At 35.0% G+C, this 17,869-nt stretch overlaps 1 protein-coding gene across 1 annotated transcript in view; it reads right to left on the reverse strand.

Annotated features, from left to right (window-relative positions):
* Ddx56 (putative ATP-dependent RNA helicase DDX56) overlaps positions 1–17,869 on the reverse strand; it is a 178,339-nt gene that overhangs the window by 88,750 nt on the left and 71,720 nt on the right. The window contains exon 6 of the mRNA XM_090414917.1: positions 7,697–7,852. Within this exon, the coding sequence (XP_090271043.1) occupies positions 7,697–7,852 (156 nt within the window). The remainder of the gene's footprint in view (positions 1–7,696; positions 7,853–17,869) is intronic.

The raw sequence follows: 17,869 nt of genomic DNA on the forward strand, positions 1-17,869 counted from the left end.
CATTTTGCAGCACACCTATCAGCACTCCTACAAAAGTTTGTAATTTTCAACTTCAGGTTGGACCCAATGGATGTTAGATTCAATTTGTTTAGAGTACTGTTCCCAGTCAGCTTTGCAAAAATTTCATCTTGGTGTTTCTACAGATTGTATAATTGGGATTTGTGTTCCTATAGAATAACAGGTCTAGGTCTATGTTGAGATCCTGGAAAGTTTTCAAGTACTTTCCTATCAGTGGGCAAAGGATTATCCTTGGTGTTACAAGTGACAAAAAACAGAGGTCAAGGTTTGAGTCTCTCTTCCATCTACCTGATTTAAAAGTTCCAGAGTCTTTTGCATCAAAAACCAGTGATAGCCCAAGGCTTTCAGCCCATTTCATCAGTCTAGTACCATTGATATCATTTCTACAATAGTCCCAGGAATAATGTTGACTGTTAATATCTCCTATGATATCTCCTAGACTGCTGGATGTTGGTGAGCAGAAAGAGCTGGGATAGACCAAGTTTGTTTTGGTGGTTTGTGATGATCTCAATGTTATTATGATTAGAAAAGGATAGTATTTTGAATTTTTCCATGTTCTCTCGCACGTAAATAGCAGAACCATATATTGGTGACAGGATGTAGCCTAGTGACCTGTAGCCAATGATATTAACTTGTGTGGTAATCTCATCTTCTTTGCTGATATGTAGTTTCTGGACAGAGATTAAATCAATGTTATTTGTCCTGCAGATTTTCCTAAGTAGTCCACTTTTGGCTCGGGAGGCATCCTCTAAGTTAATCTGCAGTATCTGTAGGGTAAATTCAATTTCCATTATTTTTTGGTCAGTTTTGTAACCTTCTCAAAAAGGTCTGCTTCATTCGATCCTGTTAGAGTTTCCTTTCAATTTGCACATATTAGCCGGGAGGTCAAAAAATGACAGGTTGGGTTCCCAATAGTCGTGAAAGTTTAGCCGCCAAAGACATCATCCAGGTGCACCACAAGGAGATATTTCATGACAATTCAGCAATTTTGGTATTATTAAAGGTTCTAAGTGGAAATTGGTTGTGATTTTTAGAATTATGGCCAAAGCAGCAAAGACTATGATGCAGTGTGCTGTCTCTATTAAGTGAATGTATTCTTCTGGCTGGCTTTCCTGTTTTGTGGGAATGAAAAAAATGAGAAAACTTTTATAAAGATTCTTCATGTCCTAGATGGGATTCAAAAACAGGTCTTTTCTACAAGGCTGGAAGTTTTTTTTTTGGACTGAGTTATCATAATTCTACAGAAGAATGGTTTGGAAGATTACTGTTTAAGGTGGCAAAAATTGACAGTCTAGAAGTTTTGTTCACTCATTCTAAGCAATTGTTCATTTGCTTAGTACATGGCATGTCAAAGGAGAATTTCTTGGATATCTGTAGTATCCAAGAAGACCAAGATATAGATGGATTGATACAGTAAAAAGTGCCTTAGAAGACAGAAATATAAGATCCAATAATGTTGGAGTCTTGATAGATAACAGATTGATTTGGAGGAAAACTGTAGATAGGAAGTCAGTAATGATGAAAGGTTTTCATGTAGTACTATCATATCCTGTACACCCCTTAATGGTACATGTCAGGAATTTGATGATGATGATGATTCAGTGGTCTGTATGTGTAAAAGGACACAATGAAAATTTTCTGATGACTTTTAAAATAGTTTTTTATGGGCTGATAATTTCTCTACAAGCAATAATTGTGAATTTTAGTATATGCAAAATGGAAGCTAGAGATTTCAAAAAAGCCAAAACGCTTGATTTTATCTTGGATTGCTACTTTGAAAAGTCAGGCTTAGGTAAGGAATGAGAATTTAATATGGAATGGAGAATAAATGTTTCCAAAACTGTAAGAACTACTTAATTTTCCATGCAAATGTTTGGATCAAATGACTGAAAAGAGCAGTCTAAGGAATTGCAGAACAGAAATCACAAAGTATACGATTTAGCATTTTTATGATGCTAAAACAAAGCCCCACACTAACTCAAGACATGACACCTTAATGATCCTTCCATTGGAAGTGGAGAATGCTCTAAAGCAAATGAAATCTGTCAAAGCACCAGGGATAGATCAAATTCCATCAGCACTCCGGAAAGAAGGAATGCAAACAACTTTAAAATTCCTTACCACACTTTTCAACAAAATCATTAAATCAGGAGAAATACCAGAAGATTGGAGAACAGGAATTATCATGCCAATTTACAAGAAAGGTGATAAGAAAAATTGTAAAAACTACAGACCAATCATGTTACTCAGCCATGCTTACAAAATATTTACAAGAATCTTACAGAATAAAGAGTACATATGAGATCATTCTTAGTGAAGAACAGGCAGGCTTCAGAAAGAATCGCTCCACATTGGATCAGATCTTCATAATACAAAGACTAGCAGAATTATACTGGGAACATAACAAAAATATCTATTACTGTTTTATAGATTTCAAACAGGCATTTGACTCAATAAACAGAATAATCTTATTAAGAATATTAAAACAGAAACAAATTGATGAAGACACCCTAAACTTCTTAGAAAATATTATAGTCTCACAGAAGCAATAATTAAATTCAATAGTATAACAACAAATAAAATAAACGTCAGTAAAAGAGTAGCCCAAGGATGTCCCATCTCCCCATATCTTTTTAACTTCTACCTAGAGGATATGGTTAACCAAGCCTTGTAAGGAGAAAAAGGAGTCAACCTAAATAACATAAAATACGCAGATGACATTGTAATGATAACAGACATAAAAGAAAAAATGGTGAACCTAATAACCAAACTAAACAATATGGCTAAAGAATACAGAATGACCATAAATACAGACAAAACAAAAATCTTGATAATTGGAAAAAACGAAGAAAAACTAAACTTCTCCTTGAATGGATCAACAATTGAACAGGTAAAACAATTCAACTATTTAGGAACAGTAATAACAGAACACCTAGATATCATGACCACTATTAAACATAGAATATCGATTGCATGGTCATCATTTAATAAGCTAGTTAAAATCTGGAAAAATAATAAAATCTCCAAACCTCTAAAAATAAAATTATATAATGCAATTATAATACCCACTGTGTTATATGCTTCAGAAACTTGGACACTCAAGAAGACAGAGATACAAAAACTGGAGGCTTTCGAGGTGAAATATCTCAGAAAAATAAATAAAACAAAATGGGCAGAAAAGAAAGCAAATGAAACTGTAAGACAAGACCTAAAATATACAGACTCTTTAATCGAAAAGATCAAAAGAACACAACTTCAGTGATACAGACATGTCGAGAGAATGCTATCAAAAAGACTCTGTATGCAAGAATAAAAGAAAAAGAAAAAGGGAAGACCAAGAACTAAATGGATAACAACAATAAAGGTCAACTCTGGATTACAAACATATAGACTGCTCATCAGCAAGAAACCGACTCTTGGAGGTTGTTGTGGAAACATGGAAGGACGCAACCCATTCCGATGGAAGAGGACAGCAAGTAAGTAAATGATATGAATTAAAGAGTAGCTGATGCTAAATTAATGCTAAATTGTGAGATGAAATGCCTATAGAACAAACAACAGCTACTTGTGTTTATTAACAGGGAAAAGATTATGAAAATTTGGCAAGTAATTATTCGGATGAGCACATGGAATGATTTGTGTGAAACTGCTGGTAATAGCAGTTGCATCTACATCTATTCCTACAGTATCAATGTATTTGAAAAAAGAAAACCATTTGGAATTCTGAACATTTGAAAGCTCTGAGACAGATGATGATGAGAAATTTAACTATGAATATTGCCTTGTGAGTCCATGCAGTTAGCCTAGTGGCTATGCGCTTCACAACCATATGCCTAGGGAAGGAGTGTCCAAGGTTCGATTCCCGTTGGTGACGTGAGGAGCTGAAGGATCTTCCTCAGCCATAGCCAAGTTAGCCAGTCTTGGGCGTGGACAGCAGGGTTTTTCATCCCACAAAGCAGGCAAACTGGCCTTGAGAACTCAACACTACAGGCCATAAGGCTGACCACCTTATCCTGTAAACGGAGTGAGGTCCGATGATCAATGGACCCTCGACACTGCAAGGTAAAAGAGGGTATAAGGAAGATGAGATATTGCCTTGTTAGGTTTTCAAACACTAATTGCATATCTAAACCAGTTCTTTTCAGAGAATGAGCCACCTATTTGTAAATGAAATTTCATCATCATCAAATTCATGATATGTACCCTCAAGGGGTGTACAAGATATGACAGTACTACATGAAAAATTTACATCATTACTAACTTCCTATCTACAGTTTTCCTCCAAATCAGTCTGTTACTTGTCAAGACTCCAACATTATCAGATCTTATATTTCTATCATCTATGGCACTTTGTACCATATCAATCCACCTATATCTCGGTCTTCCTCTGGATCATTTTCCTGCCAACCTGGCAGAGAACACCTGTTTTGCTAATCTTTCCTCTCCCATTCTGTTTAAGTGACCAAACCACCTGAAATTAGCTCTGCTAATGCATTCCTGGATGCTGACAATGTCAAGTTCTTAACCTAACATCCTCATTTTAAATATGATATTGCCATTGATGCCATCTGTTCGTGCCTCTAATTTTTCTCAGAAGCTCATATCTGCGGTCTCTAGTCTTTCGTCAAGTGTTTTACTTCCGAATCAGCTCTCAGATCCATAAGTTAAAACTGGTTTGAACACTGTCTTGTATACAGCTAATTTAGTGTTCCGACTAATTTATCTCTTATTCCATATGAATTTATTCGTTAATTCTGTTGTCTATTTCCATATTTAATTTACCATCTTCACTAAAAATCATGCCAAAGTAGCTGAAAGGTTTTACTTGTTCCACAGGTTCTTCATTCAAAACAAGTTAACATTTTCAACGATTCTACCTATTTTCATTGTCTTTGTCTTTTTATTGCTGACCTTCATTCCATAGCTATTACAACAGTTATTCAATTTAGTCAGGGAATCTTGCAGACTTGTAGCGGATTTATTTAGAAGTATAACATTGTCTGCATAAAGCAAACAGCTGATATTAACATCTCCAATTCTGATATCATGTTTATTACCACTTTCCTTCATAATGCAATTCATAAAGATAATGAATAACAGAAGGAATAATGTACATCCTTGTCTCACACCATATTTAACATTAAACCATCTTCCTGTACTTCCTTCAATTCTAACTGCTGACTTGCAACTCAAACAAAGACTAAGGATTGCTTGATATAATGTCCCATTGACACCATATAACTGTAGTGTATTGAATAGCTTCTCTCTTGGCACCTTGTCATATGCCTTTCCTAGATCGACAAAACTTAAATACAGATCTTTGTTATATTCCCATGCTTTCTCAACTATTTGTCGTAAAGTGCAGATCTGATCCTGGCAGCCTCTATTTGGCCTGAATCCAGCTTGTTCTTCACCAAGCTTTTCTTCCACAATTCTTCTCAACCGTTTCTCAAGTATACTTGCATAAATCTTACCAGGAACACTCAGTAGGGAAATCCCTCTGTAATTCTCACATTCAGTTTTATTCCCCTTTTTATATATGAGTACTATTAGAGCTCTACTGCAATCATCAGAAATTCGTCCATTTGTCCAGGCCTTCTGAACTATGCAGTGCAGCCACTGTAAGATTTTATACCACCATACTTCAGCATTTCTGGCCGAATATCATCTACTCCTGCTGCCTTTTCACAATTAAAGCCTTCGATGGCTTTTTCTACTTCAAGTATGGATATGTATTCCTAACTGTATGCCTGTTGATTGTTTTTTACCATGTGATTTCACTGCTTGTTTCATTTAGCATTTTTTTGAAGTAATTACTCCATACTTCAAGGATATCTTTTTCTCCTGTTTTCATGTCACCTTTATCATCTCTAACTCCTTTTACAACACTCTTTCCTCCATTTCTAAGCTTCTTCAACAACCTCAAGAATATCTTACCACCTTCTTGATATTTATTTTCTATGTTCTTGCCAAAATCCTCCCATGACTTTTGTTTAGCTAGTTTTACACAGTGTTTCGCATTCTTACATTTGTCTCTGTATTTTCTAAGAGCAAAAGCTGAGTCATTTCCCAGGAACTTTTGATATGATTTCTTCTTTTCCTTCACTGCATCTGTAACTTCCTGTGTCCACCATGGAGTTGTAATTTTCCTATCCTTGCAAACATCTTCACCACATGCCTCTCTAGCTGAATCAATCAGGGTTTTCTTCAAGGTTTGGCACTGAATCTCCAAGGTTTGGTTCTTGTTCTCAAACTCTTTAATTTTTTCTTCAATAATCTTTGTGTATTTTAGTCTACAGTTCACAATTAAGCTGCTCAACTTTTATTCACTTTAAAACTTTTTACATGTTATTCTTTTCAATATGAAATTCAATTTTATCCTGCTCAAGACTAAATAGTGATCTCTTCCAATTTCAAATCCTCTGTACACTCTGGTGTCCTGCACCAGGGAGAAAACATCACTATCAACAATAACATAGTCAATGAGACTTTTCTTATTCCTTGCCTCTTCTCTCCATGTGAATTTGTGCACATTTTTTTTTAATGTTGGAACATGGTGTTAGTAATAACCAGTCTATGTCCTGAGCAGAAATCCAACAGGTATTTGCCATTATTATTAGCTTTGCTCTTTTCTCCAAATTTTCCCAAAATATTTTTGTATGTCTGACAATCATTTCCTACTCTGCTATTTAGATCCCCAACAAGGACCAACTTTTCCTTTTTCATTGTGTCAGTTGCTTTTTCTAAAGCATCAAAAATTCCTCCACTTCTATCTTAGTAGAACCTTCTGTGAGACTATAGGCACAAATAAGTCTCATTGTCCAATTCCCCATGTTGATATTTGCCCACATCAGAGACTGCCTGCCATTCAAGAAGATTAGCCTTGTATTTTGTGTTGAATACTATGGCTATTCCTTTTTCTTGATTGTCATTTCCTGAATATAACATTTTGTATTTATTGCTCAGAAAGATCTCACCAGTTTTTGTCTTTTTTGTTTCAGTCACCCCTATTATGTCGATCTGGTACTTATCTATTCCTCCGCTAGCTCCATTTCTTTGCCATTCAGGCTTCTTATGTTGATAGTACCAATCTTTAACTCTGGGGATGTTGAGTTGGGGTGTGCTTTCAGATTTGTTCCAGTAGCTTACTTTTTGCTGTTCGCTCTGGTTCCCTGGCGAAAACAATGGGGGCCTTGTTTAACTGGGCGACACCCCAGTCAGCATGAAATTTTGTCATGTTGCACCATCATTTTGTATTTTGGTTTAAGCCAATAAGAATATAATTCGGTCGGCTAAATCCCAAATTGCTAGCCCATCCTCATTCGCTCAGTATCCAGGTAGATACCCAACTGGATGCACCATGAGAAGGTGAGGATTGGAGATTAGGTCAGAAGCCCTAGTCGGTTTTCTGCATTCCTTTAAAGGCTATGTGGAGGTCTCCTCTCAGTTATACAGCTTTAATCCTTAAGCACCCCCCCCCCCCCATTTAAGCATTTGAAATTCTATTTCAAATGCTTAAATTGCATTAAATGAGTAATATTTAATACTATTGCCTCTCCATCAAATATGTATATATAAATAAACAACTGCTCCTCTTTGGCACTTTTTTCAGCAAATATCAGTGATGTAGTCTATCAATGTGAAAATGTTGGAAACTAGTTTATTTGTGTATACTTACTTAATATGATACTGGGTTAACTGGTCAGTTTCAGGTAAATCAGGTTCCTCCAATTTCAAAATACAAGCATTGTGAAGAACAATTTTTTTCAAGGTCTGGACATCATCAGTCATAGTTGCAGACATTAAGAAAGCCTGATATATCTGTGGTAGGTGTCTGAAATAAAAAATAAAATATTAAACATTACTAAATTTTAGTTCTAAAGCAAAGAACTAAACAATGAGTTTGCTTTCTAAAGCTGTCAAAAAAAAAAAAAAAAAAAAAATATATATATATATAAGGCATACTCAGGTGTTTAGGTTCTACAATCTTTATTTCAGAAAAGCTGGATCAGCTTAAATTTCTCAATCATACCCCCCCCCTCTTCCAATGTGTCAGCATTTAGGAATGCTAACAACATTCAAGTTCTTTCCTAATATCCAGATTTTTAACATGATACTGCCATTGATGCCACCTGCTCATTCCAGTAAATCTTTCTTGGAATTCTCGTATCTGTGGCCTCCAGTCTTTGATCAAGTGTTTTTATTTCTGACCAAGTTCTCAGATCTGTAAGTTAGAATAAATAGATTTGAACAGTGTCTTGTATACTGCTAGTTTTGTGTTTTGACTGATTTGTTTCTTATTCCATATAAATTTATTCTGTTGACTTTCAACCATAACAGGTTTATTAATTCTGTTGTCTATTTCAATACTGAATTTGCTATTTTCATTAAAAATTGTGTCTAAATGTTTTACTGTTCTATAGGTTCTCCATTCAGGATGCATTTGATATTTGTGTCTATTTTTATTGTTTTCTTTCTTTCTTTTTTTTTTTTTTTTTGCCGATTTTCATAGCAAATTTATTGCACCAGTTATTCAATTTGGTCAGGGAATCCTGTAGACTTGTTCTGGATTTATTTAGGAGTATAACATCATCTGCATAAAGTAAACAGTTGAGATTAACATCTCCATCAAGTTTAATACTGCTTTCCTTCATAATGTGATCCATATAGATCAGTGGTTCTTAACCTTTTTTTTTTGCCTGGTACCCCCTGCTCAATTTTACACTAGGTTAGTAACTCAATAAGATAATTATAATATATTATTATGCAAACCTAAATTACCATCAACATATTTGAACTGATTGTTAATTAAAAATTAATGACTTTGATACAAAATAATTTTTACCCAAAAAAAGATGTAAATTTGCTGTATTTAATAAGCCAATCATTAATGGCTACCCTGAACTTGATGAGACCCTGCTAATTTTTCGATATCAGGTTCAATGTTCAACAAACAGTCTCAAGTCTCCTCTCTCCCTTATTTGCAGTCTATTTCACTGCTTAGCTAACAACTGCAACATGATGCTAAATCCTTTCTCGACCAAATATGAAGAAGGAAAAGCAATGAGCAGTAACTTTATTTCTTGACAAAGCTGAGGATACTTGCATTGCATATTTGGCCAGAATCTTTCATACCACACTGTTGAAATTGTACTTGTGCTTCAAAATTCTATGTTCTTACCAAAGTCTTCCCATGACTTTTGTTTGGCTAATTTTACACAATGATTTGCTTTCTTACATTTTCTCTGTATTTCCTAAGAGCACAAGCTGACTAACTTACCAGGAACTTTTGATATGCTTTCTTCTTTTTCTTGACTTCCTCTTTAACATGGATTTCTGATTTTTCTATCCTTGCAGATTACCTCATCACATGCCTCTCTAGCTAAATCAAAGTTTTTTTTAGGGTTTGCCACTGAACCTCCAAGGTTTGATTCTTGTTTTCAAACTCTTTCAGTTTTTCTTGAATAATGTTTGTGTATTTGAGTCATAAGCACAAATAAGTCTCACTGTCCAGGTTCCCATTCTGACATTAACCCACACCACTCTATTTGATATTGCCTAAAATTCAAAAAGATTATCCTCATATTTAGTGTTTAATATTAAAGCTACTCTTTCTTTTCCCTGATTGTTATTTCCCAAATATAACATCTTGTATTTGTTGTTTAAAAAAAACTCACCTGTTTTTGTCTTTTTTTTTTTTTTTTTTGGTAACACCTATTATGTTGATCTGGTGCTTATCCAATTCTTCTAGTTACATTCCTTTTCCATTGATGCTTCTTATGTTGATGGTGCCAATCTTGATCTCTACTGATGTTGAGCTGGGGTTAGTTCCAGTATCTGACTTTTTGCTTTATGCTCTGGTTACCTGAACAGCAAAAGCATTGTTTAACCAGGCTCTGCTGGAATGAAATTCTGTCGTGTTGTACCATCATTTTGAGTTATGGTATAAGCCAGTAAGAATACAATTTGGTTGGCTAAATTCCAAATTGCAAGCCCATCCTTGTTCATTTAGCATCCAGGTAGATATCTAACAGGGTGCACCATAAGAAGGTGAGGACTAAACATCAGGTCAGAAGCCATTCTCCACTTTCCCCAAAAGGCCATGAGGAGGTCTCCTCCCAGTTATCTAGCCTTAAGCACTCCATTCCCAAATACAGATCTCTATTATATTCCCATGATTTATCAACTATTTGCCTTAAAGTGAAAATCTGATCCTGACAATCTCTGTTTGGACTGAATCCAGCTTGTTCTTCTCCAAGCCTGCCTTCCACAATTTTTTTAGCTGCTTATCAAGTACACTTGCATAAATCTTAACAGGAACACTCAGTAGGGAAATTTCTCTGTAATTCCTACATTCAGTTTTATTTTATTATTATTTTTTTTTAAAGATAGATACTATGAGAACTCTACATCTGGAATTTGACCCTTTGAATTATGCAGTGTAGTCACTAAAACTTTTATACCTCCATACTTAAACATTTCTTGTTGAATATCATCCACCCCAGATGCCTTTTATACATTTCAAGCTTTTGATGGCTTTTTCTACTTCAAGTATTGATATATATTCCTAATTACATTCCTGTTGAATATTTTCTACCATCCTGTTATCATTACTTATTTTCTTTAACAATCTTTCAAAGTAATCACTCAGACATCTAGGATATCTTTATCTCCAGTTTTCATATCGCCTTTATTGTCTCTGATCTTTGACAGTACTCTTTCCTCCATTTCTGAGCTTTTTCAATAGTCTGCAGAATATTTTACAACCCTCCTGATATTCATTTTTTTTTTGGTTCTTACCAAAGTCTTCCCATGACAGTTGTTTAGCTAGTTTTACATGATGCTTTGCTTTCTTATATTTTTCTCTGTATTCTTTCAGAGCAGAAGTTGACTTACTTCTTTTCCTTAATTGCCTCTTCAACTTTCTGAAGAGGCAATTTTTGAGTACACCGTGGAGTTCTGATTTTTCTATTCATGCAGACAACAGCACCACATGTCTCTCTGGCTGAATCAATCAATGTTTTCTTCAGGGTTTGCCACTGAATCTCTAAGATATGTTCTTGTTTTCAAAATGTTTAGTTTTTTCTGAATATTGTTTGTGTATTTGAGTGTACAATTCACCTCTGAAAGCTGCTCAACTTTGATCATTTTAAAACTTTCTTCTTACACTCTTCTTTTGGATAAGATATTCAATTTTATATCCTGCTCAAAACTAAATGCTGATCACTTCCAATTTTAAATTCTCTGTATACTCTTTTGTCTTGAGAGCCAGCATGAAGATATTGCTATCAACAATAAATCAGTCAATGATACTTTTCTTATTTCTTACATCTTCTGTCCATGCGAATTTATACACATCTTTAATGTTGAAACATGGCATTAGTAATAACTAGTCCACATCCTGAATGGAAATGTAGCAGGCAAATACCATTATTATTATTATTCACTTTGTTTTCTCCAAATTTTCCAAAACAACTGTCTTATAATCATTTCCTACTCTGCTCTTTAGCTCTCCAACCAGGACCAACTTTTCCTTTTTTGTTGCATTAGCTACCTTCTCCAATGCCTCAAAAATTCTATTTCTTTCTTAGTAGAAATCTTCTGTGATACCATAGGCACAAATAATCTTATTGTCTAATTATCCCATTCTGATATTTGCCCATATAATTCTCCTTGATATTGCATGCCATTCAAGAAGATTATCCTCATGTTTAGTGTTGAACACTATAGCTGTTTCTTTATCGTCATTGCCTTAACATGTTTGCATTGGGGTGATTGGCACTCTCCTCTCTTGCTGTCATCCTAACCATCTAGTGGGACAAGAGAAAACACTGTGCTTTGCTGCAATTTTGCGGACACATAATGGTAATGGTTCTTCAATTGTAGCCAAATCTGCATAGGGGTAGGCTAATATGTTTGTTTTAGGATATATTAGAATATAGTAATTAAGAAGAATGCTATATTTGGTTGGTATATTTATGTAACAGTTGTTACAGAAAACACACAATTTGTATAAAGCAAACAGAGATGCATATGAGAATATATAACTTGAAATTAGTTCAAATTACATGATATATAAGCTTTGTGAAAATAAATGAGACCACCCAATGGAAGTGAAATACATATGGTAAAACTAGTGCGAATGTGTTAATATAATATTTGGTATATGTTGCTCAGAAAAATCACACCTGTTTTTGTCTTCTTTGTTTTCATAATGTCTATAATGCCGATACAATTCTTTTGCTAGTTGCATTTCTTTTTCATTGATACCTCTATGTTGATGGTATCAATCTTGAGCATTGCTGATGTGTTCAGATTTGTTCCAGTAGCAGTCATTTCACTGTTCCCTGAAAACAATGAGGATCTTGTCTCTTCAGAGTTATGGAACAAACTATCAACACTCAACTTCTATGCTATATTGAGGGCTCTCGAATAATAAATAAATCTCGATCAATAGAGGAACAGCTTATCTATCTTCGAACAAATGCTGTAGACAAGTCTCACGAATCTCAAGTGGTTGCCCTTGAGATCTCAGAGGTTTTTTGAGTGAGTCTGGCATAAAGATCTATTAAGTAAGCTGCTGCCATCATTTAGTCTAAAGCCACTTATGAAACTGGGTTGCAAGCCTCCTGATATTACACTCTCATCACATGTTAATGTGGATGATTCCTCATCCTCTAACTCTGCAATCAACAGGCCTCTGTTCTCTCACTCATCCTCTTCCTCCTATATATTAATGACTTATTCCAGTTGACTTCCAACCAAATACACAGTAAGCATTACCATTAATTTACCTGCAAACAACTGTTAACTTTATACAAATCAAAAATATGGACAACCATAGAATACTCGTGGATAGGCTTATGTGTTCATCAGACATGTTGTAATAGATTTAACAGTATTGATATGAACACAGATGGATAAGAAAATAACTATTTATTAACTTAAAAGCTAATATTATATCCAGCATCTTCAGAGCACACAACACAGTTTGTTACAAATGCAAGATAACCACAATCCGGTGTGTAACAGTGGGGCTAGTATAAGTAATTGCAGCATGCAACACAAGACTAAAGTCCTAATAGGGCACCACCTAGGTTATAAAAAATAAAAAAATCAAAGTTTTGAAATAGTAGTCCAAATAATAGTCTTAAAAAAAAAAAAAAAAAAAAAAAAGTATCATCATCATCAAATTCCTGCCATGTACCCTCAAGGGGTGTACAGGATATGATAGTACTACATGAAAAAAATTACATCATTATTAATTTCCTATCTACAATTTTCCTCCAAATCAGTCTGTTACTTGTCAAGACTCCAACATTATCAGATCTTATATTTCTATTGTCTAAAGCACTTTGTACCGTATCAATCCACCTATATCTTGATCTTCCTCTGGGTCGTTTCGCTGCCAACCTGGCAGCCCTAGAGAGAGGGGATTTCTGGGCAGCATTTAGTATGTTATCTATTTTATGGGGATTATAACCATTGGTTAAGAAGGTGTGACATAGGTGAGAAAGTTCAGCAGTGAGAGCAATGTCATTGGATCAGATTGCTCTAGCTCTATGGGTTAGTGTTTTTAAGATACCATACTGTTGAGAAGGGTGATGGTGTGATTGTTTGTGTAAGTATCTCCCTCTATGTGTGGGTTTTCTATAAACCGAAAATGATAAGGAACCTTCTTGAAGACATGTGATCAGTGTGTCCAGGAAGGCAGTCATTGGTTTCTAGTTCCATTGTAAAGTGGAATTTAGGGTGCTGGGCTATTTAGATGCACTAAAAATGTATTCAATGTGTCTGGGCCATGTGGCCAAATAGCAAACAGATCATCAACATAGCATAGCCAGAGACTAGGTTTGAGAGTGGCTGTGTTGATAGCTAGTTTTTCCAGATGTTCTTATGTAGAAGTTGGCTAAGGGGGGAGAAAGGGGCAAACCCATAGCTGTCCCATCTAATTGTTTGTATATTTTCCCTTTTCCATGTAAAATAACCTGCTTGTACTGTGAATTTAAGTAGCTGAAATATATCAGGGGAAATTGTGAATTTAGTAAGTTAAGTGTTTCAGTCAATGGTACATTAGTGAATAATGAGGTGATATCAAAACTCACCATTAGGTCTGAACTATTTAAGGTGTGGTTTTCTAAAATACTTTTTAGGTGGGTAAAATTTTTAACAAAAGAGGGAGAATTGTTTGTGTAAGTGGTTAGTAATTTGGCTAAATGTTTAGCTAGTTTATATGTAGGACTGTTTATGCTATTTACAATAGGACACAAAGGTGTACCTTGTTTGTGTATTTTAGGAGCACCATATATTCTGGGTGTTTTAACATGCAAGGATTTGAGTTTTTTGACAATTTCTTTTGGCCAGGAAGTGACATTGTTCAGTAACTTGCACACCTTATTCTTTTGTGAGTTGGTAGGATCTTGATCTATGATTTGATATGTAGACCGGTCTTGGAGCAGTGCATGCATTTTGCTTTCATATTCTGTTGTATACATTACTACAGTGGTTTCCTTTGTCTATTTGGTTATTGTAATGTGGTTATTATTGTGTAGTTCTTTTAGAGCTATTATTTCTTTATGTGGGATATTATTTTTGGGAGGCTTAGAATGAATTAGGATATTGGCCACGTCTAACCTAATATTATTGGCTATAGCTGGAGACAAGTGGTAAATCCCGCATTCAACAGAAGCCATTATTTTGGTTTTAGGCACTTCTTTAGGAGTAACGGCAAAATTGTGTCCAAGACTGCACTTGTGGCCTCTTTGGATAAGGTTGTCGATGATAGATTCACAACGACAATGCCATCTTGATGAAATTGCGGCTGCTGCGTAACATTGCGTTGCTGGAGGATTTCAAATTTTTTCCGGTGTCAGTTTTCAACTTTAGCAAATTCTTTATTGGCTGTCGAGTCAGAGATTCTATCCAAGATATCCTATAGCTCCGGGTTCAAAATGTCAGATACTATATCACGTAGTACACTGATGGAGGAATTTATTTTTGAAAATTCTCGGCGAGTAGTGTATACCTGTTCTTGTAATAGTGCTAAACTTGCTCTTTTATAAATACGTTGGGCTTTGGCCGAGTGAAACATTAATATGGTATCTTAAAAACACTAAAGCAACCTGTTCCAATGATATTACTTTCACTGATGAACTTTCTCACCTATGTCACACCTTCTTAACCAATGGTTATAATCCCCATAAGATAGATATCATACTAAATGCTACCCAGAAATCCCCTCTCTCTACCACAGAAGATTACAACAAAACTATCACCATCCCATACATTAAAGGCACATCTGAAAAGATATCTAGGGTGCTTAACAAACACCAACTGCGCACAATATTTAAACCTTATGTAAAATTAGCAACTCTCATCTGTTCACCTAAGGACAAATGCACTCCTTTATCACATCCAGGTGTTTATGAAGTGCCCTGTTCTTGCTATCAAGCCTACTACGGACAGACAGGAAGAACTCAGTGAACACTAAAAATGTATTTGACACTTTCGCTATGGCAAGTCAGGTTTGGCAGACCATGCTTTGGATACCCCTGCACACAGGATCAATTGGAAAGAAACAAAAATAATGCACAGAAGCTTCTACAAGTCAGAGAGGTTGTTCCTGGAATCAACAGAAGCCTTAAAACATACTCCAAACCTTAACAACTGTATAAATCTACCAAAGATTTGGGAGACAGTCATCCTGAGACCAAATTAATAATTATTATTTTTTTTTTTCCCTAACTTTCTAACACTATTATTTGGACTACTATTTCAAAACTTTTAACTACTTTTTTTTTTTTTTTAACCTAGATGGTGCCCTATTAGGACTTTAGTCTTGTGTTGCACGCTGCAATTACTTATTCCCACTGTTACACCGGATTGTGGTTGTCTTGCATTTGTAACAAACTTTGTGTTGTGTGCTCTGAAGAGATGCTGGATATAATACCAGCGAAATATTAGCTTTTAAGTTAATAAACAGTTATTTTCTTATCCATCTGTGTTCATATCAATACCGTTAAATCTATTACAACCATAGAATACTGTTCTCACATTTGGGATGTTACTCCTAAGTATTCCCTAAAAATAGTCAATTCAGTACAAAAATAAGATGTGGCCATTTCACTAAACTAACTTTCTCACAGACATTTCTTATAGACTTCTTTTATTACTGTTCATCTGAACTGCTCTTTAATAAATTAGTTGAAAAGCTTGCAACAGCTACTCAGCATTCCTTAACAGTTCAACTGCAAACTCACAGAACAAATTTATCTTCCTCCTTTATTCCTTCTACTGCTGACACTGCAAAAGTCTCCCCCTTTACAGATTTCTCAAGGAATACAATATATAGATATACAACTCACAGAACAAATTTCTCCTCCTCATTTATTCCTTCTACTGTTGACATTGAACAAGTCTCCCCCTCTACACATTTCTCAAATACATTATACAAATGTGAATAAGTTTTATCTTCCTTTCCAACTCTCTGGCCATCCATCATACTACAGGAAAAAGAAAGAACTTATCCATATGTGTTTGGAATCAACATAAAAAAAGAAAAAAAGTTTCTCTCCTTAGGCAAACCTATATATCTAACCTTTTCTATAGGTATTTTCTGCTGAACTTGCCAGTATTATTCCTCTACTTTATTTTAAGCCCATATAAAACATGAGTAATTGCTAATTAATATCCACTCACTGTCATTCTTCAAACTTAATGAACTAAGTTCTCTATGGCAGTTTTTCTTAAAACTGTGTTCTGCAGAACCCTATGGTTCTGTAAGAACTTGTAGGGATTTCCAAAATTTTGACTTAACAAAAAATTATGAAAGACAGAGCCGTGAGTAAGGCCACGAAAGTTAGAATTGTCAAAGCAATGGTATTTCCAGTAACGATGTGAAAGCTGGATTATTAAAAAGAAAGATAGAAGGTGAATTGATTCATAATTTAAATGAATCGATTCACTGGGCATGGATGAGACTATTAAGAATCCCATGGACTGCAAGAATGACCAATCAGAAGATTTTAGAGAGCATAAAGACAGAATGCTCCTTGGAGGCAATGATCGTTAAACAGAAGTTGATGTACTTTGGACATAATATGTGAGCAGATTGGAAAAGGCAGTTATGTTGGGGAAGATTGAGGGAATGAGAAGAAGAGGAAGACTGCAAAAGAGTTGGATGGACAACATAAAAGAACGTACCAACTTGAACTTACAATTGCTGAAATAAAGGATAAGAAGCCAAGTGGGATGGAAAGCCTTTGTTCACAAGACCACCAGAAGTCGAAAACAATTGGATAGCAAATAACATTTTTTTTTTAATAACAACAAAAATTAGTGGAGTTACTACTAGTGATACTGCCAAAGAATACAGACCATCTACAAGTGATCTAATTATGAATGTAACTACTGAAACTGAGAGTGTTGTGCACAAGAACACATGCACGCACCACCTAAGATTGAATTAAACATGCCATCTAAGAATGATATTAACACACCCTCAAGAAGTTTTCACTTCTCAAGGGTATGATAATATCACATCTCTGGAGATGACAAGAAAGGATTTTAAGGGTTTCAGATCCATTAAATTTCAGTGGCATGACAAATATCCTATCTATGAATGAAAACGATATATTGATAAATCTTTCCTCTGACACAATTTATCACATGCTAAATTTTGGATAAAAATTCATAACAAATACAGGCCTTTAAGTGAAAAAGGATTTAAGATCCTATTACAATACTCTTCAATGGAGTAATGGAAAAGTGGATTCTCAACAGTCACTGCATTCCTAAGCATCAAAACAGAAATGAAGTAGGCAACAAATTCGTCCTAACAAATATTACACCA

Source organism: Typopeltis vanoorti, chromosome 26 (genome assembly GCF_054136105.1).
Source record: "Typopeltis vanoorti isolate ZY-2024b chromosome 26, IOZ_Tvanoo_1.0, whole genome shotgun sequence".
NCBI classification, from domain to species: domain Eukaryota; kingdom Metazoa; phylum Arthropoda; class Arachnida; order Uropygi; family Thelyphonidae; genus Typopeltis; species Typopeltis vanoorti.